At 46.2% G+C, this 26,422-nt stretch overlaps 1 protein-coding gene across 1 annotated transcript; it reads right to left on the bottom strand.

Annotated features, from left to right (window-relative positions):
- Positions 1 to 5,995: 5,995 nt before the first annotated feature.
- On the bottom strand, positions 5,996 to 26,422 carry LOC144121916 (uncharacterized). Its single transcript, XM_077655355.1, has 5 exons — positions 25,869 to 26,422; positions 23,903 to 24,182; positions 20,573 to 20,877; positions 18,927 to 19,088; positions 5,996 to 9,105 (listed from the first exon to the last, which is right to left on the bottom strand). The coding sequence occupies exons 2-5, from the start codon at positions 24,171 to 24,173 to the stop codon at positions 8,863 to 8,865; spliced, it is 981 nt and encodes a 326-aa protein (XP_077511481.1). The 5' UTR covers positions 24,174 to 24,182; positions 25,869 to 26,422; the 3' UTR covers positions 5,996 to 8,862.

A 26,422-nucleotide genomic window follows, 5' to 3' on the forward strand; every position in this document is an offset into this window, starting at 1 on the left:
GCTTCGAAAAGTCCAAGCTTTCACATGTGAACCGTCTTCAGACTGTAGATTTCCTGCACACAAGCGTCGTTTAAGGTGTCACATCACATCACCTCAAGCACTTTCACTTGGTCACTATTTGAAAACCACAACAGTGATGGATGGCACTGAAACAGTTGTTTGGTAGAAGCTGTTCGCAGGACCAAACGCACTGAAACCTTGGTGCCCCCTATCGGCACTGAAGACACTTGTAACATTCGCAATTCATTTGTGCAGTAGGCTTGCACTGGTAAATGGACTTGATTCGCACCCTCGCTGCTGTGAGTGTGCTGATCCACAAGCCAAATGGTTGAGAACCATCACTGATGGGTCGCTAGTTCTTCAAGGTAGGTAGCACAGCTGTCTGCAGCTGCCTCTGATAGCTGTGACCACCCAGCACTAGTAACCCCACCTTAAGTACGCAAAGCAGGGCCAGCACTGGCATAATACCAGGGGTGATTCACCAAAGCCACACTAGACCTACACTGGAGGCAATATTGAGGATAGACAAGGGCAAGGCAATCAGAGCACGTCCAAGCACACACAAGACGGTCAAGGTAAACTTAGACAATACTTGAAGAGAGCTGGCAAGTCGCAAAAGCAATAAAATGCTGTCAACTGCAATCTTGAAAAAGTGGCACACTTTTTATCAGGTGCTGCGCCAACTAGTCACAGAATGGTGCTTGATGAAACATTATAAATTGGGGAAGAAACTGGAAAATTATTCCTGTTGTACATCTGCACAGGTGGCAGAACCTTTAAAGCCCACAGTGACTAGCAATTGATCAACACAATTAGGCTGCATAAATGAATGGCGGACACCCACCGTTAGTGACTCAAGAAGTGCATACCTACAGCAGACTTCCATAAAATCGTTCTTCAAGGTACAGAGATTTTAGTTTCAATTATCACAGGTGCCCCTTAATATGATCTGAAACTAAACATGGTTTGCTTTATGGATATATCTGTGCACACAAATTGTATTTTCAAACCTTTTCTCAGTGCAAACATTGCTACAAACAACCACAACATAAAATATAGGTGGAAGCCTCTGTTATGTTTACTTGACCAGCAGTTAAATTCTTTGAGCTGCTGAAAAAAATTGCAGATAATGAACTATTTTCCACAGTAAAACCACATTATTTGAGACCTCAAGGGAATGAAAAAAACGTCCGAATTATATAAAGGTCTAATCATCAAATGGCCACAAAAAAAAAAAAACGTTTCGCACCACAGCCAATTCTATTAGTGAAAATGGACAATGGTCATCTGCTTTCAAGTGAAACCTGAGTGACAATGTCGATTTTTCCAAAATTCCATATACTGCACGTCAACTGTTGGGAATATCAACCAGAACTACTCCAAAATAGTAATGCCTTCCACGGCCTCCTTCACAGGCGCCATGCGGTAGAAGCGGAGTCTCCACACAAGCGGCAGCACCATGTAAGGATGGCTTCACCACACAAACAACGAGCAGCTAGTGATGAGCACACATTTTCGGTGCACAGGAAGAACTGCACGGCTAGAATTGACAAGGGGAATGCACATTTGCACCTTAACAGCGAGACAACTTCTATTAAAGAACAAAGGCCAGCGATGCGCCAACCAGAGTCCCAAACGGTGCCTAGCTGTGATCACCGCTGTGGTCTGTGGTAGCTGTAGCTGTGGTCACCGCGGGCTGGTAGCGAAGCTCGGAAAACAAAACTGAACGATTGTGGGTCACCTCTCATCACTTGTGGTGCCAATCGGACCTCGACACAGCCCCCCTTTTGGGCCGCATCCGAGTCAACCGGTTGGAGGGGCCAAATTTTCAGTACACTCAGCACCGCAACCTGATGTATCCAACCTCGGCCGCTGCTCTCTCATGCGACAAGGGCACTGAAGCGAGACAAAAGGTTTGAATTAAGCGAAACTAGCTCTTTCAGGTGTCATTTGTCGTTTCCATTGAAACTAAATATCTTCCCGCCTAAATGGTATATTCAGGCTGCAAGAAAGATAATTTCTTAGTTATCCAGCATAAAATACCAGCAGGGAATTTTTTACAGGGATGTGCACAATTTCACACAAAGTGTAAGATTTGATGGAAACAGCAATGTCAACATGCCAGGACTTGTATGTTAACACCCGAAGCATCGTGGTATCAATTCCTGTTTTCAAAATGCACAGTCTGCCTTAAATTGTGAAAAAAAAAATTGTTTTATTGCTGGCGGTGAAATCTGTCTACATAAAAACAGGGGACGACATGCTGCCCTACACACTGTTTTACGAAACATTACTTACTGTATCCGCTATATGGCATTAAAGACAATTCTTATTAACAACATGGAGGCTGCGAAATTCACCTGAAACAGAGAATCAGTGGAAATTTCAGAAAAAGCTGTTAGTTATTATGTGCACAATTGCGTACAAAGTGCCTTAAGGTTTAAGGGAAACCACAGTACGTATTAAGTGGCTTTAAAATTCACTGAAAATACACGGCCAACCACAATTTTGAAATTTTTTTAATTAATCGAAAGTGCGAATGCTCAGAGTTTGAAATATCACGAGTCTACTTATTCTGAGAACACGCTGAGCAGCTTGTGTCACTTCATGATAACATTTAGTTAGCTTACTTGTAATTACTGAATTCAACTGTTATATTAAACTTTTTTCACTGAGAAGAACTATGTGAAAGTACATGAGTAAAATATTTGCTTTTTTGTTGTCACATTTCAGTAGACAAGAACTTCATTTGTGATTCAAGCAACAATACAAGAAAATATTCCGTTCAACTGTGAGTCGCCGGAAGTGCGGTCAGGTGATGAGAGTCACAACCCCAAGCTATTGCTGGCCAGCTTTCCGTAAAGAAAGAGACAAAATTCTGACAGAACAGCTACAAGATGGCACCTCCACATCGGTGGGAATGGGTGTAGACATTTCAGACATGTATGACTGTGCTGTACCACTAGAGTTCCTGATTGCTGCTAAGTAAACGAGATTCATCTCTAGTTCACCAAAACTTGTAGATGGGCTAGATGGTGGACAAATGGAGACTTGTGCCAAACGTCACAAATGCTAGGATGTCAACCGACTGCGCCAACCAAAACAACAAGGGGCCAGATTGATTTCGCTGTGGCTTCCAGCGTAATTTAAGTCCTGATTCACAAATGGACGGATTACTGCCCGCAAAGAAACGACCCTGACAGAGATTCACAATCTTCTACTGCAGACAGTAGTGCATGCCAGCCCAGCCGGTAGTGCAACACAGTTAGGACTTCCTGTGACACCGGTGTACTGTGACAGCAGTGCCCGTACCTTGAAGACTCAGTACTGAGTGCTCAGAGGTTCCAAGTTTTCCGGTTACAAGGTCAGCCAACTACCAGACAAATTGTTGTGGTGACTGGAAGAACAATGTGGCATTTATGTGGTTTGTGCAGACTGGCAACTAAGTGATCCCGGGATCTTTGTAAGACAGTGCGAAATCGTAGTTGTGGTTCGCTGTGAAATTCGAGACCTGGTCAACATCTGTGGAACAGTTCCAAGCGAACCAGCCCTAACAGTAAATGGAATGGAATGGAATGACTTCGTGTTGGTGGACCATAAACAGTGCTTCAAGATGGAGCTGCAACAGCAGAGAACCTTCAGCACTTCATTCACGTCATAGCAGAGTAGTACAGCCAGCCTGGGGAGCCGATCTCGAACACTGAGGACATCCACACGGTGAGGAGACTCATGTGCCTCCAGTTTCAAGACTTCACATTGAATTTGCACCATCAGGGCCTGCACAGTATGGCAAAAGCAGAAGGAACACTGATGGAGAAGGCATAACGGTGCCACAGCGAACCTGCCACCCCACCGAGAAGTACCCAAGTTTTCCAGGATCTGGCGTCTGTCAACCACCACGTATTCCCAATTAAAGTAAGCAGACAAAGCTGCCAGACAGCTGTAGGCATCCCTCCGTTTTTGTGGCCACTACTTCCAACATCACTCCAAGCTACATTCCAAATACATGCTTCTTAACAAAACAGTGATAAGGTTCCCATTGTGCAGAAGATCCAGTGTCGTCGGTATTGTGAGCAAAAAATCCCCGGAGAAGCAGCCTAGGAGGGCCACCTAGGTCAGGTCACATGGCCTTGTGGCGTCATCACAACCTGCCCACCGGATTGTGACTGCTGACCATCGTGGCAGGTGGCAGTTTTACTAATGATTGGTCGCTGAGGAAGAGCAACCTGGGTTGCACAAGCCCCACCGGTGGCAGCACATTCCATCACAGGGCAGTGGCGCATCGCTTAACCACTGCACCAACTGCACCAGGAGTGGTGGTATGAGGACTCCCAGCCTAAAACAGTTAGCGTAAGTAGCGTAGGCATTACAGCAGGTTACTGAGAGCTGGTAAGCAGCCATGCAGGTGACTTGGACAGACACGTGCTGACCGGGTTAGATGAGTACAAGTATACGTTCATAGCAATGCCCTGGCTAACCACCCTTGCCAAAAGGAGACTTTAATAGGCGACGACAAACCAACAAACACAGCAAACGATGCCCAGTGCACATAAAGAAAAGAGATTTCATGGATAAATCCCTCATAGAGATGCCTAGTGAAGAACTCATAGAACACAGTACGAGCCCTTGGGCAAGTGCACCACTTGTAGCCCTGAAGAATCAGGTGGACATCGCCTTATAATTGACTGCTATAGAGATGTGAATGCCACTTCATGCACCAGTGTACTCAATGGTGAGAGCAGACTGGGTGCTTGCCCAACTAGAAAGAGCACAGTGGCTCAAAAATGTTGATTCGTCAGAGGACTTTTTCCAGATCCCTGCTGTCACTTCAGAGCACATGGAGGACATACCTAAGACTGCCTTCTTGTGCTGCCCAAGAGTGTTCTTGTTTGAGCAGGTGCTCCTTGGTCTGGCTGGAACCCCAGCCACTTTCCAAATGCTCAAAGACGAGGTACTCCACAGCATCAAGCATGAAAATTCACGGGGCACTTTGTTGACCTAAAGTGCGGTGAGGAGAAAGCCTTTAGCGCGGTGTTGCTGCTTGTGTCACTGATGTGTGGTTAAGATGTTGATTAAGTACACAATTGTCTGTGAATCTTAAATGCTGGAGACACTGGAGGGCATTTGGGAAGCATCCGTCTGATTCAACGCCTTTCCGCAAACACTCTCCAGCTTCCTAGACAAGGAAAATTACATATGCATTGGCAGGAAGTAGCGTTGTCATTAGCACACTCGGCTGCAGAATGGAAGGATGGTGGTTTGAATCCAATCGTGCATAAAGATTCTTTTCTTATCGAGTTGAAGAGCGTAATGGACGGACAGTATGACGTCACTTCCGTTGTCGTGACTTCCAGTTGGCGATGTAACGGACGGACAGGATCTCGACCGGGAGTATGAGCCATTAAAGGTTTTCCCCTTAAGAACTGCATGGCTTTCCTCCATGATGTGCTGGTCTGTTCTGGATCCTTGGACCTCCCCAAGAGTTACTAGAGCAGATACGAAGGAACGCATAATGTGCAATGCTTCGGCATAAACTGAAAAGAACTGAAAACAGCCCACCATGTCAAGTCAGAAGTAAACTCAAAAGAACTTTTAACTTGACACTTGAAAGAGGTCACAACAGCTGGCATCAAAGTTGACGGCAAAGTTCTCCATGAGACAGCAGTGGACACCCCTTGTTTTTGGATCACACAAATTTCAGGTGTTACAAATAACCTTCACCGCCTTATATCAAGCTTCTACATTACTATTACCACAATTTCTTACCAAACTTTTCTTCACAGCCAAGCCATTAAAGTCCCTTCTGTGGAAGAAGACACTGGAGCTGGTGCTGCACCAGGAAGCTGCCTACAAAAACCAGATTTCAGTAACAGCAGTTCTCAGAATTGCGAGGCCAAAATTAATGCCCTTTCATCACTGCGACGAATGCCAACAGGACTGCAACTGCAGCTACTTCACTTCGAGAAGATTTAGATGTCCTGCATACTTCATCAGCCAGAATTTAACTGTTGCTGAAAAGGACTTAGGCAGTACAAAAGGAATGCCTAGCAGAAGATGTTCGGCCAGTAGACAAACTCCAAGTCTAAAAAGAAATTACTTAGGTTGAGGTTCACAGTGATCACTGCTGGCAAGGTGTTCCGCCCAGCAGGCATTGAGCAGAGTAAGAATTTGGGTTCTTTGATGGAAGGTTTTCATTTTGCCTTTTTAACACTACAGCAATAAAGCTAACATTCCAGCATACACACAAAGTCATTGTTGTTCCCCCACTCCCCTCTGTAATACCTCGGCGCTTGAGGGTATTGAATATAAATAAATACATAAATCATGATCAATGAGTTAGATAGGCAGAGCAGAACGGTGGGTCTAAAAATTAACATGCAAAAAAGCAAAGTAATGTTCAACACTATCTACGGCGATGAGATTTGTTGAAATTGTGTGCCCTCTTGTTACAGTCAGGTTTTGTAGAAATTTCCTTTTTCAATGTAATAACCTTTGCTTGCTGTTTCACACCGTGTTGTATATGTTTGTTCATTGTCTTGGGTAGTGAGGCAGGTCTCACAATTTGTAGCTGAGGACCTGTTCCCATGGTGGTGCCACAGCCCAACACTGCTGTCGATTTTGAAGAGGAGAAAGCAGTGCAAGAGCCTGCTGTACCAACTTTTAGCAACCTTGCAAGTGATGGTAGCGGAACAAATAAAGGCTCTGCTGAGGAGAATCCAAAGCTACATCAGTGGCAAACACCTCCCTAAGAACATTAAGACCGCCAAAATGGTCCAACAACACCTTCCGACATTTTGATGGGAACATCAAGGAACTACAGATTCTTCAGCAGTTTCCAGCAAAGGTCCTGCACTTTGGACAAGTATGGTCATGGAGTCAACTTCCAAGATTGACAAGTGCATCAGACAACAGCACTTTTTGCCTGGCAGGAGAATTCATGTTTCTTATTCTGTCCACGCTTGCTAGTAATGCCAGAAAGTGAAGCCAAGACAGCAAGAGAAGTGATGTGAAGCTCTGGGGCAATGGGACCCATGCAAAAACCAAGTGTGAACCACATTGGACCCTTTTTCACTACACTTTTCCAACACACGTGTATCTTTGTTGTATTGGAAAAGGATTGCGCTTTTTCAAGCAAACTCAAGTACTAAGCACCATTCTGGTGTTCCAGATATTCCCTACATTTTACATATGCATGCATGAAGCATGCCCCCATGAATGGGGGTTGGCTTTTAACCATAAACATTACATGTGATACGTGTGCTGTGTTGATGTGTAGACTCCTCAAGCTGCACAACTCAGCTACATAAAACAAAAGGGCAGAGCACTAGCCCCTCCATTGCTGGGGCCACATGTGTACATGTGTGTGCGGTGCGTGCGTGCATGTATGTGTTGAATGTCGCACAACATTCACAATAGTTGCCCCCAAGATATACCAAAATCAAAAGTTGGTGAATCCACACCGAAGGTGCACTTTTGCAAAACTTGCCTTGGCACTGTTATTTAGCCACAGTGCAGTACCCCTTTAACCTCCCACAGAATCCCCACACTGTGCAAGGAACTAACAGTTATGAAATGCTTGCGGCATGCATTATGGATTTAATTAACCATTCTCGGTGACCTTGCTTGGACCGAGTCCCTACAGGCCGTAGCAGCAAAACTAGATGTAGCAACAAATTGGTATGCAGAATTACTCTCGCTGCTAAAGTTCATCTGACAATGATCTCACATGAACCAATTTCCAAGAAGAAAAAAGGAGTAATTCCCTGCAAACCATGAATGATTCAACAGTGGACAAATAGACAAGAATAATGCTTTCACTACTACCGCACCTCATAAGCTACATCCAGTGTATCAATCCGAAGAGACTTTTGAGGAAATGGAGGTTCACTCCATACAACAGAAAATGCCAGATATATGCAGCGTAGCATTTATCCGACAGAAATATGCTGTCCAACAGAAAATGTCCTCCACTGCACTGAGGCACTATGTTAGATCATGCTGTGCAACACAAAACTGTTTCCCAATCATTCAAGACTACCGACCCAGATGTGCAACCTCCACTTGTGCTGCATTTCAAAAACATTCACACCTGCCGCGGAATTCTCGCGAATTAGCAGACATAGAAATGTTGCCAGGAAATGCCGGCAGGCCAGAAGAGAAAAGTCACACCCACTACCATCACCGCAGTCACAAGGAGGAATGCCAAAAATGGAGTGAACACAAAGGCATGCCATCTAGGCACCTGTCGATGCACTTTCAAGTAGCCTGTCCTTGTGGTCTACAACAAAAATTCTCAAAAACGTATAAATGCAGATGCAGGTACACCTAGCACCTAGCGTCTCCGCATTTGGGCTGCAAAGGCAGTGATCAAAGGAATAAAAGGTACCCAAAATGCAGCATTTCAGCCTGACGAACATTCAAAGCTTGGTCAAGAAGAAATCTTCGTTCTTGCACACAAGTGCTTTGTTCTAACAGAACGAAAATTAAACAGGAAAACAAAATGACAGGACGCAGTGCTGAATCACATTTCGTCCCGTCTTTTTCTCTTCTCTTATTCCATCTTCCAGACTGCTTGCTAGAATGAAAAGGCACCAACTAGCTCGCCTACAAATGCTAATGCACTACAGACGTGCAGTCATCGAGTCTTGCATAGTTAGTTGGATGTTCGGCAAATCTGTTCACCGCTGAACGCCATGAGCTCAAATTTCTCGACCAAAGCAGCCATAAAAGACACACCGCTGTTTCAAGAACCTCTGCATATGGCGTCCTCGGCGCAGGTCCCGATGTGCACAAGTCCAATGTGCAAAAATAGCTGCCATCACTTCCTTTCCGTATCCTTATTTCTTTCTTCCAGATAAATGGTCACGGCGACATGCCACCCTTGAGCAGGCCCAACTGCACAGCTGCACGGTACTGGTCGGGTACCTCCATGAGGGCATGCAAAGCGAGAGCAGCGTCTGGGTGTCGGCAGCCGCGTGTCACCTCCGCGTGCCGCACCAGCTGCAGGTTGTCAAAGCGCCGCTCGGGTAGGCCGTCATCCCAGCACACCAGTGCTGGGCAGGGGCCGTCTCCCAGTGCAACCACCACCAGGGACAGGGGCGCCACCTGCAAAGAACAGACCATACCACTTCATACTGGCCAACCACAGCATGCTGCTGCCAGTTGGAATTTCTGCTTCGAAGCACAAAAAGGATTCTCAGAGAAAAAAACAACAACCTTATAGAAAAAATTTCACAGACGATAAATGTGAATCATGCGGCAAAGTGTGCACACATGCAAACATCAAAATGATGACAGCTTGCTACTTCACCTTCACTTAAAATGTCATAATGCCAGCGTACTTGGCATAGACTGCTGAACATGAGGTCCCAGGATCAGGGCCTGGACAGAGCAGCCACATTTTCAAGGAGGCAAAACGCAAAACCAGCCCAGTGCTCTGCAGTGTCAAAGCGGGTTAAAGAACCCCAGCTGGCTGAAACTGAGCGGGAACTCTTCACTATGGCATCTCCATTTTTCTACCTCTTTTGGCTTCCTGCTTCACAGTTTGCCTACAGGTGTGCTTGAGGTGACCAACGAGGCTGCTTTTGCAATTACTGCACCTTTCATTGCCTCATAAAACATTTCCGTTCACACAGCAGGCATTGCAGGGGTTCAAGGAGATGCTAGAAGGACTACAGTGCATTAATAATCTGACATCGCGGCTGTTTCCTGCAGTTCAGAGGAGACATAGCACCACCGTGTATGTGCAGTGCAATCTGTAGGGATTCAGAAGCATTCTTCTTGAAATGTAGTTCTGGCCAATATGTAGAGCAGAGCCTAGCCAATACAATTTTTTTTAAAATGCGGGAGAGAAGTTTATTACCCGTGAAAAGGTATCATCCAAAACCACTAGATTTTGAAAAGTGTGACTCAAGACTAGCTCAAAGGCTTAAAAAGCCAGTCAGTTCCAACTGGCGCAAACTCTGCAGAGCTTTTCTTTTGCTTGTATACTTCTATCCACAACTGTGCTGTCCTAGGCGTGAAAGAAACTTCGCAATGCATCCAAATCAGGGACGCTAACAGCGAAAGTAGCCAAATGCTTTTTATCATCACGTACATCATTTTTCAACAATTCATGCCACTGTACTTTTGCACTGAACAAAAGACTCTGCGGCAGCTGACTGGCGCACCATTTCTGCCCAATTCACGTGCCGCCCATGCTCAAGTGGCCCATACGTTAGCAAATCTCCTGTTGGTCGCTAAATATGTTATACAAACAGAGTCTGACAAAATTAAGAGCATACTTACTGAGAAATTACACTATATGAGAGCATATCATCCAGAAAAAAAAATAGACTAACACTAGGACAATTTTGCTGCTCACGATTTTAACTGGCCGAAACAGGACAAAAGGTGCTATCTGAACAATTGAACAAACATATGTCCAAATAGCAGCTGTCTGCAGGCAGCACCATTCCCTCTACACTAACTATGTGTCTAAAGGTGATCTTTATCAGCCCTAGCAGGTTTCTTTCCTGGTGTGTGCAAGTTTGTGTCATAAATACGGTATATACTCGTGTAAGGGCTGCACTTTTTTTTTGTAGTTTTTGATGGGGTGTGGCTCTTACATGAGACCGCCACTTCTCTGCAAAATTTTTCCGACCGCAGCAGAGCCCTGAATACGCATCCTGCTCTTATGCTGCGACATAAATATTTATGATGACTAAGTGCAGCCCTGGCGAATCCTTCAAATACATAATGCACTGAGAGCATGGATGATAGAATGCGCACCTGACAACTGATGCGAAGTAAACGCACAATGTAAAACAGGCTACGAGATCAGTGTGGCGGTAAAGATCATGTAAGTCTAAGTTCTTAACGTCATCTGAAGATCCGAGGCATGACTGACAGTAAGGTTCAAAGCGGCGCTACATGTGTGATACCTGCAGCTGTCGGTGAGAGGTGGCCTTCAGCTTGCCTGCTTGTCCATGCGCTTTATCGTTGAAGGACGGGCGGAAATCTACTATACGTTCACTTTAATATGAGGTTATTGCGTGTTGCCAAACTGGTGCCAAGGTTATATTTTATTATAAACTGTGACTAGATTCAAAGCACTTTTGCTGCAGCTTCGATGCGAAGCACATTAGGCGTAGAGGCACTGGCTGAACGGTGCACTTCTATGGCGCACAATGTGCCGGCACCTGAGCCTGGCTGGCACTGCAACACCGCAACAAAAATGTGCTAGCGTGGGTGCACATCACTGTATGTTTTGAGCAGCATAACCTTTAGTCCTTTCTGGTGAGAAAGCCAAGTACGCAATATGAGTTAGCAGCATTGAAGCACTGTGTGTTCGTGGTTCCAGGCGGAGTCCGGCACGCAAGACAACACGTCCGTGGTCATACTGAGAGTTGCAGGCAGTTATTGTCTTTTAGGCCCCGGTAGAATGTACCACGAGGGCAAAATTATGTACACATGAAACAATTCTGATGGGTCACTTTTTTTTTAATTACCAGCTGCTAAGTAGGGGCTGCCGCCCTCACAAGAGTATATGTATACGGTAGTTTGCTTCTGAAATCAAGTATGCTTCTTTCGTAGGGGTGTGCGATAATAGTGACTTGTTGGTTCGAAGTGAATTCGAAGCGAATAGCCATTTTCTTTGAATAATTTCGAAGCGAATACAGTAATCCCTCGTTGCACCGAAGTCAGCAGGATGGCCAAAAAATTTGTTATAAGCAGTAATTCGATATAAGCGACCACCTGAGAAAAGCTAAAGCAGTGGAGCTTTAATTGCGCCGCAACTGCGAGGAAGTAAAGATACAATGTGTTCAGTAAGCAAAACTTTATTCAGGTGCAAAAAAGGCAGTGAGCTTTGGCTGTTTCAAGTTCTTACAGGGCGCGTGCAACCCCTGCTCAAATCTGACCAAGCATTGCACGAGGCCATGGTTGCCATCCATGCATTCCACCTTCGAGGTATTTCGGATCACGAAGGCAGTGGCCGCTTTTATGGGGGGTTACGGAAGACTACAAGAGTATCGCGCTGGAAAGCGCTGCAAATGCCGTGGCTCGAGTCCGAGGTTGTGTTCGTTGTGCACAAAAAATGATTAGCCGCTCATTGTGGGTACGCAGCGCAATCGTAAAAACTGAACGGTTTTGCAGTAGGGGCTTTGCATGATTACTGGGCAATTTTTTCTTGGGGTGTGCAGCCGTGAAGTTCACAAAACGAGTTTTTTCGCGGCGCACCATTTCGACAACACTGTGCTAATTCTACGGTTCAAGTGTCGGTGTTCATGCAACATCGCGTCCATGCCGTTGACAAATTTATAGGAAGAAAATTCAATGACGCTACCACGCATTCAGACCGTTTGTCTAGTCGAATGGCGTGAATCAAGCATGACCAGCTCGAGAAAATCGCCGGGGAAATACCATGGTTGCATTGACTCGCCACGTTGACAGCCTGATTCGCCGCTGGCGACGCTTTAATTTTTCATGTTTTCGGCAAGTTATCGGTCGATTTGCACCGTCAAAAGTGCAATGAAGCTAGGGGCGGAGTTTTATTGCGATGCATGCCAATTATGGTGAGCGGAAAGCAAATTTCTAGACCAGCTTCCCTGAAGACGTCTTCCCGATATGCTAATGTAGCTCCTCACGTCGAACATGGCAAAGGGCACGTGACCAGGCAGCAGCTCCACAACACCGTTGTTCACATTTGCAAGCGTGACCGGCGGGTCGCCTTCTCATTTGAAGCGAAAACTCTCAGGAATGACGCTGTTTGTGCGCTTTCGAGTTTAGTCTGCTTTGGTCGATATGAAATGGTTAGGCTTAGCGACGACTACGGCAGCCGGGGAGCAGCTCAGTTTGTTGCCCGGCGCGTCCACAGTTGGTGTCGTTGCCGAAAGCTCGCCGATTGGTTCAGCGACTTCCGACTAGCAGTCACAATGCTGGAAAATCGAGCAGCGAGCGACTGGGCGACTGTCCTACAACAGTCGTTTCGCTTTCCAACCAATGCGACCGCTTGTGACTGTCGCTTTTCAACGAAAACAGTCGCACAACCTCTGTGACTCGCAAGTGCGAATGGGCCCATAATCGGAGGGACACTTCTTTTGTGCTTTTTGGCACATTTCAGCGCCAGAAGTGCTCTTTAGAGCAATAAAACTTTGCTTTTAGAGCGCACCCCATAGAATACTAGGATGCAAGTCTGCCCGCGCTCTTTTGGCCACTTTTCCGCATTCAAGTGACTGTGGTTTTCTGGCATTGCAAAATGTCAGGAAAACTTTATTTTCGTGTGGATTCTATCACGGGGGACTCCAGCGATGCGATCGCAACAAAGATTAACAGTTCCGGCGCACTGCACCATGGAATTTGACAGCTTCCATTCGCTCCGCTGTAAACAGCTGAGGACACTCGCCACTCGCTTGGTACCCGTTAAGGTCGATTCATACGACGGTCTGTTCGCCCGCGGCCCGCGCATCACGTGTTCATGCGCCACTAAAAACTGGCCTGCGATCCGATGACGTCAAGCGGATGCGACGGACCAAAAGAGCAGACGATGCGCTGGGTGTACCACTGTTGCCAGATTATTTTTAACCGTTTGGCAACGCTGGTCAAACTGGTTTTTCCTCCCGACCTGTGACTGCGATTGAATGGTGTAGGTGCTGCCCTTTGTCCAATTCCTCAATGGCCTGGGCCGTCTTGCTAGCCCAGTCGATTGCTTTGTGATGGTAGCGAATGCAGTGCAGCTTGTCAAAACAGAGCACCAGCTCAACGCCACTCAGCGAAATACGGCAGCCGAAATATTGGTAAGAGCGGTGGTTGCCAGAGCTAGCGCGCGTGTCTTTGCGGGCCGCCGCCAATTCCCTCGAAGGGAGAGGCACTTGAATTTCCTTGGTTGTCCAGTCCGTGGGCCGACAGCACACCTCTCAATTTGGTGACGCACGAACACGTGATGTGTGGGCCATGGGCGAAAAGGTCCGTCGCGTGAATTGGCCTTTACAAGCAGTTCATCGGTCATGGGTTTGGTGCTTTTGCAGCCTGTTCTGTGCCAGGATGAGACTAATTCACCGGCAGTATTAATTTGACATTGCATGCACAAAAGGGTCGCCGGCGCCTGGCGGCGGCGATGCCTACGCTCGCCACTTCGCTCCAAGCTGGCCAAGCTCTTCGTGCGCTACGAGTAATACGGCTTAAAATGCATGCGTTTGGGTGAAGACCGGAAGAAATTTCGAATAAAACGATATTTCGAGTAAAGCGATTTCGTTGTAACATGGGATTACTGTAGTTTGAATACTTCTGGCACACAAAAAATGTTGGACAGCACAATAAACATTTTCAACATCATGCATTTTTTTACACACAAGGCCATGAGATGAAAAAAAAAAGTGCACTGCAGCTTTGTGAAACTCACTGAAGCTGTGTCGACCTTCTGCAAAAATGACCGCTGGAAATTGGGAGGTCGACCTACATGTGGTGCTGACGTATTTGTGGGGTGCGAGACTTCCAACTGCTGCACCTAAGTGGAGATGCAGCTTTCAACAAAAATTTTTATATATCTTGACGTATTTACTAGGGGCATGCGAAGAGTCCTTTTTTTCAAACCGAAATCGAATATGAACAGTGTAGCTTAGCTACTGAATCAAATACAAATAGTGTAGCTTCGCTACCGAATCAAGTACTAATAGTTTAATTATAAACTGAGCGAATATGAATCAAATAGTTGCAGAACCGAATCGATTACGAAACAAATATTTGCATTAATATTCGCTACTTGTACAAACATTAGTACAAAAGAAGCAATCGTGCAAAACACTGAAGCACCAGCAAAAGTGTTGTGGTATGGTGCTATAATTAAAAGGCGCAACACTTATCTCCACCAAGGGGTCACAAAATGAAGCCAGTATATTAACTCTATGGCCGTCAAGTGATATGTACAGGACAATCGCATTTTGCTCTTGTTGAGGAAAGAGAAACTGAAGTGGACGACAGCTACGTATGAGCCATGGTCTTTGAGATTGGACATGAAGGTCTCATCCCGTGCTAGAGGTCACATGCAAACATTTTCAAAGCTACCACACTAATGGAGCACGTCGCAGCAATGAACCCGTCATCCCACCATCCCATGCATACTGATAGTGGCATGACAGCACGCGGCATCGGTGTGGGACTCGTTTTTGGAACAGCCGTCGAAGATAAATGCGGCGGGTCTTATGCGAACTTCAAAACAGTAATTTGAAAAGTATTCGAAAAGTTTAAAACATAGTCAATTCGTTTTGAATAATTTTGAATATACTACCATATTTTATTCGTTTGAATAACTGAATAGAAAGATATTTATTTGCTATCAGAAATTTCAGAATATGTGCACCCCCCTAGTATCTAATGAAATTTTTTGAGCGGATTAAATTATTTTATGACTACTCTCACAAAATTTCACTATTGTATCTCCAGAAAATTGTTTTCTAACACATATTTTTCCTCTGAACCTTGTCAAAAGGCTGCAGAGTTAAGAAAATGTGGCAGAAGAATGGTTCAACACATTCACTCCGTTTATACTGGCGTGCTACAGATGAAGACATTCTTAGAATTTTTTTTTTTGAAAAGCATAAATTTTCATTTTGAATTTTGAGATACAGTGTCTGCTGACATATGGAGTGTAGGAAGAAAATTTCATACTAGAAAGTTGATATTCAAAATTTTAAAACACAGAATGCTTGACCTGCAAAATGGTACTAGGAGTGCAACAAAACAAATGGGGTTAAAATAGATAAAACATTCTTAAAGAAATCTCCTTTGCAACGTGTGTATTTAAGGAGAAAACTATAATGGAGAAATAGACCCATTGTTTGAGCATTTCCCCGCAATGCAGAACCGCCATGGTACATGAAATAATTTTTTTCGATTACTTCCTGGTCGATTTCAGCAGCAAAACTTTAGGACAATAAAAAAAAACGAGGCATACAAGCGCCTTCAAATACCGTATTTACACGATTGTAAGTCGACCCTTTTTTTGAAATTTAAAATTCCGAAGTGGGGGGGTCGACTTACAATCGAAACGAAACCTTGAACTTCCTATAAAAGCAAGAAAAACAATCTATCAGGGACGCTACTGCGATGTTAGAAGTTTTTGTTTGCTCTACGGCTCCAAGCGTGGCATTCAGGTATTGCGCGGGCTTTTTGGCCAGGATTTTTCATTTTTTATTTTTACTGCACACACCGTTACCCACCGCGATGGTTCAGTGCTACTGAACAGGATACCCGGGTTAGAACCCAACCGCGGCGGCAGCGTTTCGATGGAAGCAAAACGCAAAGGAGCCCGTGTGCTGTGCGATGTCAGTACAGCAGGTTAAAGATCCCCAGGTGGTCGAAATTATTCGGGAGCCCTTCACTACGGCACCTCATTCTTCCTTTCTTCTTTCAGTCCCTCCTTTATCTCTTCTCTTACAACTGGGTTTCGGCCCCGACATTTGAGACAAATACTGCGCCACTTCCTTTCCCCCAAAACCAATTTCATTTCATTTCACTCGCGGGAAGGGCCGCTGTCTCGCTGTTCCAATCGTGGAGTCTGCGCCAGCGCCCGGGAGTGTCGCTAGCTGATGGAAGAGCCGCTATTTCAGTTGGTTGTGCAATGCGTAACAGCGGCACTTCTGGGGAATGCCGATGTTTGCTGGAAGAGCCGACGCACCGACACCGATCACTCTTTGTTTGGTGGTGCTTGGAGTTGGTGCTTTTGACACGACTGCCTGCCGCGTGCTTCGCCATGAGCTCTCCAGGTTTGAAAAGCATTTGGCGCTCATTCACTGCAGCATTCGAGAGGGAGGCCATCATTTACGCCGAAGAAACCAACAACTGCGCGGCGGGCCGCAAGTTCGACGTTTCTGAACGGTTGGTGCGGGAGTAGCGGAAGCAGCGAGACAAAATTTTCGATTGCGACTCCAAGCGAAGAGGTTTCCGCGGGCCGAAGTCGGGACGCTTTCTGGAGATGGAGGTCAAGCTTGCAGCGTATGTCACCGAAATACGTGATCGGTCCCTTCCAGTGACATGCGAAATGATCACGCAACAAGGCCGGGTCTTTGCTGCGGAAGCTGGAATACTCCGAACAGACTACAAAGCCAGCAGGGCTTGGGTTTCGAAATTTATGAAGAGGGCTGGCTTCTCTCTTCGTCGGCGTACTAGTGTATGCCAGAAGCTGCCTGCTGCTTACGAGGAGAAAGTTCTCGCCTTCCATAGGCACTACCTCAAGCTCTGCGACTCGCGGCGATACCTGCTCGGCCAAATCGGCAATGCGGACCAGACTCCCGTCTACTTCGACATGACGAGCAACACAACAGTGAGAGTGAGGGGAGCTCGCGAGGTTAAGCTTCTCACGACAGGAAACGAGAAACTTCGGTTCACTGTTATGCTATCATGATTGGCAGATGGCACAAAGCTCCGACCGTACATCGTCTTCAAAAGAAAAACTATGCCAAAGAAAATGTTCCCGAAAGGTGTGATTGTGCGAGTGAACGAAAAAGGCTTTATGACGGACGACTTAGTTATTGATTGGTACCGTCGGGTGTGGCTTTTGAGGCCAGGGGCATCCCTCAAAAATCGCAATCCGACCCTTCTCGTGCTGGACTCATTTCGCGGCCACCTTACCGCGAAAGTGAAGGCAGAGCTCCGAAGAGAAGATACAGATATGCTGGTGATTCCCGGCGGTCTGACGGGGCAGCTGCAGCTGCTAGACGTTGGCATTAACAAGCCATTCAAGGACTTGCTCCGGCGTGAGTACAACGAGTGGCTGGCGGCAGAAGGGCAGGAACTTGCGCCAATGGGGCGCGTGAAGAGAGCCTCCCTGGCAGCTGTGTGCGGGTGGGTGATTTCCGCTTGGGCGGCCGTTCCACGCGATGTCGTGGTGCGGTCATTTAGGAAGTGCGGGCTTTCCATGGAGGACGATGTGCTGTGGGATCGCAGCGGCGACGACGACGACAGCAGTACCACTGAAGATGACTCAAGTGAGGATGAATAGCCCATCTATGCAATAAATTTTTGTTTTTGAAGCGCTCCAGCAGTGTTTTTTTTTTTTTCGGACATGCGATTGGGGGGGGTCGACTTACATTCGTGCCAACTTTTTTTTTTTCCGGACATGCGATTTGGGGGGTCGACTTACATTCGAGTCGACTTACAATCTGTAAATACGGTATTTTCAAGAAATCAATTTCTGGCCATTTTTTGGGGATTTCAAAGCTGCGACCCTCATTAGTTGCGAATATGTCAGTGCGCAGCTGGTGCTTTTCAGCTGCGACCCCATGGAAACCTGCTAGGTATATGCACTGTGCCCAGCGGCACCCAGCATCACGCGTCAGGAAGGGACAGCCATCTCCATGAGTCTCGTGTTAGCTCCCCTTTGTGCTTCGTTAGGCCTATAGCTACCGAATCATCCAACGAAATAAAAAACAGGCCAAATTTATTTTCCATCCGATTTGTTATGGGCAAGATAAGACGAGAAAAAAGCCCCATACCCAATTTATAGCCACCTGACGTGCCGAAAAACGTAGCAAAACTGACAAGGTCACTCCAAAGTAACAGGCTCCGCTTCAGAGCACGCCGCCATGTTGGCTGTTATCTTATTGGGATTCCTAAACATCAGCTGTGGAGCGTACGCTATGTGTGTGACGTCACTGTTCCTTTTCTTCGACAGTTTTCACTGCAGTCAAGCTGCCACATCTTCTTCTGGCGTTTTGACCAATCAGGTGCGGCCGGTGTGGCTGGTTTCAATTATGACAGAAACCCAGAATACAGGCCGAGGTCTTCAAATTAAGCAATCCAGTGCATGCTGCCAGCTCAAGTAAAATTTACATTACAAATTATGCAAATTATGGGACAGCAGAAGTTCTACAAATTGCCCCCGATTTCAAATTAGCTCAGATCCAATTATGAAGGTTTTAAGGTGCTAACCGCAGCATCCAACAGCATACCTGTGAAGCTGCCACGATGGCCTTCCTGGATGATGCCTCGCCCGCAGGGCTGAGCTGTCCGTCCGTGAGCAGCAGCAACACATGGAATTCACGACTGTCGACGGCAATCTGCTGTGCCTTCTGCACCAGCGGCGCAAAGCTCGTTGGGCCAGACAGCTGTACCTGCGGAGAAGACATGAGGGGGGCCACACCAGTAGGTGGTGAAGTACCAAGGCGGTGGCCCAAGAGAAGGAGAGCACGAAATGTCTTTTACAGATGCCCCACAACACATCCCACAAACGAAGCTCACCGACTATTGAGCGAAGATCTTCAAAATGTGCTGTCAGTTGTTAAATTGGGCTCACAAACACTGGGAAGCACCTGTGCCCGTACATCATAAAGGAGTTAGTTTTTCTCATTATTTTGATGTTCTTGCAACGAATGACTGACCGTGGTGGCTCCAACAAGCTGTGCTCTTGATGTTTAAATGCTGATGTTAAATGTTTGATGTTGAACTCTGAGCTGCCGTCAGATTCATTAGAAATGAATTTGGTTCTGCATGTCACTGGTCGACATTGGCTGTTTCCCACTATTGATGTTGCCATATCTGTACTACTGAAACTGATATGTAGAAATGATAGCATGGAGACGAATCAAGCACAGCAGATTTCAAAAGCAAACCGCATTAGACTCCCATAAAGACAAACTTGGTTAAGACGAATTCTTGGATAAGATGAACAATGTGAGGCCATTTCGTTGGTTTCTCATTGGGGCTGAATCTGAAGATAAACGAGCTCAATGTACACCGCAACCTGCGTGCGTAACTGCACTGTGCATTCAGTGAGAGTGCGGAGTGTTGGGTCTGACATGAAAGAACAGCGCCATGTCACTCAAGAAGCAAAGGTCCACAAACTATGTTCTAGTCAGTGAAAGAGTCAATGCGGTGGAATAGCATTGGCACCTGTCAAGAAAGCAAGAAGCAAATACATACACCAAAAAGTAGACGGTGGAGTTGGTCATTCTGTCCTTTCCTCACTGATGAAAGAGCAAAGCCCATTGGCCTGGATGAACTTGGCACTGCAATGACTAGGCTTACAGATGATAGCAGATTTACAGCAGTCCAGACAAGCCAGGCAATTTAAGCCTGCTTAAAGCCTTCAAGATAAGTAAATAAATAAATGTAAATAAAAGGGCTTCATGCAGGACAGCTCCATTCACATCACTGTCTTGGCATAGGGTCATACGGGCAGTGCAGTCACATGAAGTGCTAACGTGGGCGATGTCACGGCGCTGGTCATGTGACCAGCCGCATTATCAGGTCACGTTGCTACGCCAACGACAATGGATACAGCAGGACTAACAGCTGTGCTCTGAAGTGTCCTCTCAGTGTAAGATCCAGGAAGTGGCAACCTGACTGTGAGAAGGCCCAATCCCAGAGTGGCCGCACCAATATTCCTGAATTACACTTGTGTACCAGCTCGTTGGCACCCACAACATCAGCATTAACGAGGATGACTGCAGTAGAGCTGAGTTGCACTGGTTAGTACGACGTTTCAACATGGAAACAGAATGGGGTGAAAGGGCAAAGTGCCTTTCTTGCATACTCTCCCTCTGTCCTCAGTGTTATTCTCTTTAGAAAAGGATTAACGTCGGCTGCCGGAGCTCACCTTGTGGGCGGTGTGCGTGTATGCACACATGAGGTCATTAAAGTCCAGGCAGGAGGCCCCCGACTCAATGAGGGGAAAGATATCGGCGTCCCGTGTGACGGCATCCCCGAAGCCAAAGGCCGGCACAGGGTTCCCGTGCAGCAGGGGCCCCAGCGCCGAGCCCAGTGACGCCAGTGCCCGCTGGTACGGGTTCTGGGTGCCCGACCGCAAGGCGTGCAGGCTCTCGCCACGAAACGTGCGCCGGCCCTGCCACTCATTGCTGGCCGAGAAGTCGATGCCCACGATGACATGGATGTCAGGCAGCCCTGGCGCAATAAAAATTGGAGCTAATTAATTACCTGGGAAAATAGTGATAATAATAATAATGACCAAAGGTAACAATAATAACTATAATTTATTTTAGTGAAGCAGTGCAGTATAATAATAATCAACAGTCATGATAATCACAGCTAATTTGCCGTTCACTATGTGCTATTTGATATTTTGATATTCTCTTTCTGTACCTGTCAATAAAATGCCTCATGTACCTTTGTTTTCTTTATGTTGTTTGTATTATCTCCCACTCATGGCTCTAGATGAAGGGTCAGCAGTATAATTAAATTAACAAATAAAGATAGAGCTTTGTTCGGAGCTCCGCATTCTCGAATTTATCCAAAAAAGTGACATGGAATACCCTCTGTCTCAAGAATTCCCAAACTTTAGCTGCGCAAGACATATGAGTGCCATTAGGTGAAAATTCCGGTGTGTGTGTGTCTGCGTGGCTGCCCAGTGAAGCCTACAGCGCCGGCAGCAGGTCAAGCGAAAGAACTTCCCCCCCTCACAGTGAGTAAAGGAAAAATCTGCACTGGCAGAAGTGTAGAAGTCCGCGCAGCCATGTCCCCAAGCGAGAGGCAAGTGCAGAGAAAGGGAAAGGGATGCCGGGCGAGCACGCATCATCGGCTGATGCAATGCGGCAAGCTAAGTAAGGCAAAACATATATAATGCAAAAGTTGAGAAATACTGACACCAACCAATTATTTATTTTTCGGAAAATGTTTCGAGACCAACTCGGTCCCTTCAGGGGTGACTGACGAAGGGACTGAGTTGGCCCCGAAATGTTGGGTGGAAATTAAATCATTGGTTGGTGTCAGTATTTCTAAACTTTTGTTTCAAACCCAACCAGGAGGACTTCCATCAGAGGTGTCCTCGTTCAAATCATATATATTGCAACAAAAGCACAGCATAAAATCGTTACCGAGCCATAAAAGCCCACCAAAGAAAAGCGAAATTAATTGGCGCAAATTTTAAGCAATGGGATGCAGAAAAACAGAAAAGCATCAGACCATCTCGGCGAATGTGAATTTTTTTTATCTCTGGGAACCTTTCTAAGGTTCAAGAAACTGCACTTATCGCTTCACCCCTCGGCCAAGAATTGATAACTGTTGCTTCATGAGGTTGCAGAACTTAAGGAAGACCAGCAGGACAGGAATGCACTCCCACAGCATTCAGTATGGGCGCTCTGTTCTGCGTCTCTATCGTGGTCTTCTGTGGTCGCTTCTTTACCTCGTAATATCTTGTAGTAAAGTGTGCTGTGGCCGCCAGCCGACAATACAGGGCACAGAATGACAAACAATGCTACTTCGAACACTGGCAGAGTTTTTACAATTCAAGGTAACGCACGCTAGTTCTGCACACTCCATTGCTGCGTTTGTCCAATCCCCTTGGCTGGAATACCGTGCAACTGTAACACGTCAGGATCCCACTTGAGAAAGTTGCACAGCTTTCCACTCTAAACATGCAGTGACACTCGGGGGAACATTCATTGTACATATTCCCTCACTACAGCCATGACAGTTGAAATGCACTTTACAGAAATTCTCCCTTAGCTCCCCCTTTTGTGGAGCAAAAAAGAATGACAAACTGCAACAGTAAAAGCCTGGCTTCAATTAGAAGCCTCCACACCTAGTTGAACTAGATTGTATGTGGCTCAAACAAGAACTCCTATTAACCATTCCAGTGTCTGGCAACCCAGGCTGCCAAACACAAGAATTTAAAAAAAACTGCATGTTATTCTCCAATTAGGAATTAACTCCTCACTGAATGCCACATGTCGTGTGAGCCAAACTGGTTTGCTCCTTAAATGCACAGTGCTCTGTGAAAGAAAAGTAAAAATAAACAATGAGCAGTCAGTTTAGATTGGGCAAATGAAGGATTGAATCAAACAGCATCCTGCAACACCAGTGTCATATACACAGGGCTTGTAATTGCTTCCATGATTTACAGCACTAGGCTCTCTGTCATGGCAGGGTGAAATACTGCACATAAATTTGAGTAGTATATCATCCTGGCGCAGAGGGAATCTAAGGCTTACAAGGCCCTGTAATAAGGCCCGAGCAGATTTTAAAACAGAGCATTGTAATACACTACTGACAGCAGCCTTTAAAGAGCCAATAAAGGCTCACACCTATGGAAACAAGGAGCTATGTTCAACTGTTACATTACCTCTCAGGAACACTATCAGTAATTTTTCTGTGCAAAAAAAGATGAGTGTATTGCCAAAAAACAAAAATCATGATGCATCAGATGTTAGTTACAGCTCACTCTCTACGTAATTCCGGTGCTGTTGTTAGTTTTATTATTGTTAGCGAACCACAGAACAAAAAAGAAAACAAAACTGCTTGACTCACTGTCTAGATGGCCCATTATCAGAACATGCGTCAACAGATGGCCCCAGTATATTGTTTACCATGAACCCCAGTTTACCACCCTTCATGATATAAAGCTGTCTCCCCAAGAAATGGCAGCCTCGCTGTTTCGATAGAACGTGAACAACTCTTGCTATGTATGACGACTTCACACTGGCCGACTGAGAGGCACGTGAACTGAACAACACTTCGCGTTCTTGTATCTCAATGCCTCAAAAGCACTTGGAGTGGTCTCGTACTTCAATGGCCATTTCCATCCAAATTTGCAGCTGTCTCCATGGCACCTTTTGTATAAACGGCGTAGTGTAAGAAAGCGATGAACCAATTTTGGCTCGTGAAGAATTCGCTTGACCAAGCACAGTTGCTGGAATCTTCGAGAGGCAATGCAAGTCCTTTTTTCTTTTTGAAGTAATCCTTGATAAAGAAGACATATTTGCAATTATAAAACACTAACGTGTCAATCGGGCTCAATTTAGTATACCCTTTCAGCGTGCCATTAAGCTGAAACTAAAATAAGAAATGTGTACACATGATCTGCATGATGCAGCTGATTGGCAGAAATTGAAAACTGAACAACATAAACATACATCTCAACTGTTCAGATTTTGTGCCCTGCAACCAGCATTCTCCACCTGGTCGCACTCACCTGCCCGCCGCATGGCCGTGCTGACCTCGGAGAAGGTGCTGAAGCGATCGCGGAAGGCAGCAAAGTCGTGCACCTCTTCGCGCGACAGTCCCAGGATGGCAAACAGGCTGGTGGAGTAGTAGCGGCTCTTGACGGTGGGCACAACACCATCATTGACGTCCCCCTGCACGGTGGTCGGTGCGCGCTCCTGCTGGCTCTCCTCATGGCAGTAGTGGTCGAAGAGCAGCAGGAACACGAACGTGGCCACCACAAAGCAGATGAGGGCCTCCATGTCTGCTTCCTGCATGTGTGCAGCCACGGAAAAGTCACCACCAGGCAATGGAATAGCTGAACACTATCATCATCATCATTAGCCAGACAATACCCACTGCAGGGCAAAGGCCTCTTGCATCTCCCTCCAATTAACCCTGTCCTGTGCCAGCTGTGGCCACCCTGTCCTTGTAAAATCCTTAATCTCATCTGCCCACCTAAATTAACTTGATGTTAGGCGAGCTACAGATACCAGGTTGGAGAGTAAGGACAGGGTGTAGAAAACGGGACAGGATGTAGAACAAGCAGCATTCCTGCCAAAACCGCAAGACACCAGCAGGGATAGTACTGTATGAGAGGTTTAGTGTCTCAAAGCTGCACATGGAATATGAGGGACAGCGTAGTGCAGGGCTCCAGATTTATTTCTGACCAACCAGGGTTCTTTAACATGCACTGGAACTGCAGAGCAAAGAGGCATTTTTGCATTTCGTCTCCGTCAAAATGGAGCCAACATGGCAGGGACCTGGACTCACAACCATGGCCTGCTAAGCATATGAATTTTTTTCTCTCATCACCTTTGTTTTGCTCTGTATTCTATCTCCACACCTCCCTAAAACCTGGAAAGCACACAGCCACAATGTCCTGTGCTGCGCCTTTTTGTTCCTGTGACCATGTCTGATCTCAAATGTCTCACAAGTTGACAGGTCTTGAAGAAAGGGGCAATAAGGTTCATGCAATTAAGGCAGTTACTAAGAAATGTCAAAGAGAACAGTCACACCCATATGTACCATTAACATTAACCTCAACGCAAACTTAGGGGCTATAAATAAAAAGGTACAACGATGAAGTGGGTGAACGAAAACTAATTTGACTGCAGCACCATTTATATGTTGAGCACTGAAAATCATTTTGTATTTAAAGATGAAAATGAACAAAAATAACCCATAACACTTGCAATTCACTAGCGAACAAAATAAAAATAAGGCAGTACATTAAATGCTTTGGAAATATGTGTGTGCAGTGCATGCACGCAGTTATATACACGCCTGCCTCGGGTGCAACAGCAACGCATACAAACTAAGCTTGGCACAACCTTTAGTGCCGAGTCTAAAAATGATATGAATTACGTGTACAGAATATATGTCGACGGTTATACCTATGTAGAAACAAGACACAAAATATAAGGAGCATTCTGTGGTGCAGTAGTCAGTTCAAACAGTTTCAGTTTGTTGTTACTCATGTTTTAAGAGTGCGTTCATAAAATATTAGTACTACGAATTGCCAACGATCACAAATTAAAACCACCCTTTTTCGCGACTACTCTCACTGAACAAAGCGCGAAAGCCTTTACAACAATCTCGCCTCATTACATTTGAATCAGGCTAAAAAAAACTGTAGCTCCTCTCCACGCCAAATACGTAAACGATGACAAACTGAGATGGATATGTGTATAGTACTGGACATCAGCTTTCGCTTCCAAATATAGCCGTCATTACTCGACTCGCAGCTGTTGTGCCTGTGCGCCGCAGCCTCGACAGCTGAATTCCGCCAATGACACACAGCTGCCTTCCGGCCGGTGTTTTGCGCAACCATTAATGAACCTGGAATTCGCGGAAGCCTCTCGTTATACAAAACTTCGCAAAACGAAACCACACGATGAATGACCCAGCGACCACCAAGACCAGGTGTTTCCCCATACTTCTCGCTACACACTTACCAGTGACGATAACGGTAACGTATAACCTCTGCGCTGCAACGATGGACAGATGCCCGCAGCAGGAACGGCAAATCGGGAACAGAATAGCGGAGTCAACGAGGACTGCAACGACAGCCTGACAGGTAGACGGTGTCTATCGACAACCTGACACACGTGCGATCAGTCGCACAGCTGCATGGCGTTCGAAGCGTTCCACTGGTCGTGTGCCTGGGCCCATCACTGGCGATCTGACAGCGCAGTCAACAAAGCCCGGTGCGCACCGGCCACTGCACAAAAGAGCACGGCAGCCAAGGCCGGATGTAAACAGAGACAAGGCCGTGGCGCCATCGCGTAAACAGTGCCACGGCATGTATCCCACTGTAGAAGATATCACTGGAAGGGCACGATTCAGTATGCAGCAGTCTCGTAGGCGTTGATAAGGTCGTTACGCTGGACGAAAACCTCAAAGAACCGCAATGGAAAATCCGCGCTACGGTACGCAGCAAGCGCAGCACACGCAAAACTGGGCGTTTGAAAGTGGAAACTGCGGCGATTCCGGCGCGTCTGTAGTGGCT

Source organism: Amblyomma americanum, chromosome 2, assembly GCF_052857255.1.
Source record: "Amblyomma americanum isolate KBUSLIRL-KWMA chromosome 2, ASM5285725v1, whole genome shotgun sequence".
Taxonomy (NCBI): Eukaryota; Metazoa; Arthropoda; class Arachnida; order Ixodida; family Ixodidae; genus Amblyomma; species Amblyomma americanum.

Coding starts and splice junctions, on each gene's coding strand:
- LOC144121916 (XM_077655355.1), bottom strand. CDS start 24,173: ATGGAGGCCCTCATCTGCTTTGTGGTGGCCACGTTCGTGTTCCTGCTG. Junction 20,878..23,902: donor CACGGCCATGCGGCGGGCAG/GTGAGTGCGACC, acceptor TTATTGCGCCAG/GGCTGCCTGACATCCATGTC. Junction 19,089..20,572: donor ACACGCACACCGCCCACAAG/GTGAGCTCCGGC, acceptor TCTTCTCCGCAG/GTACAGCTGTCTGGCCCAAC.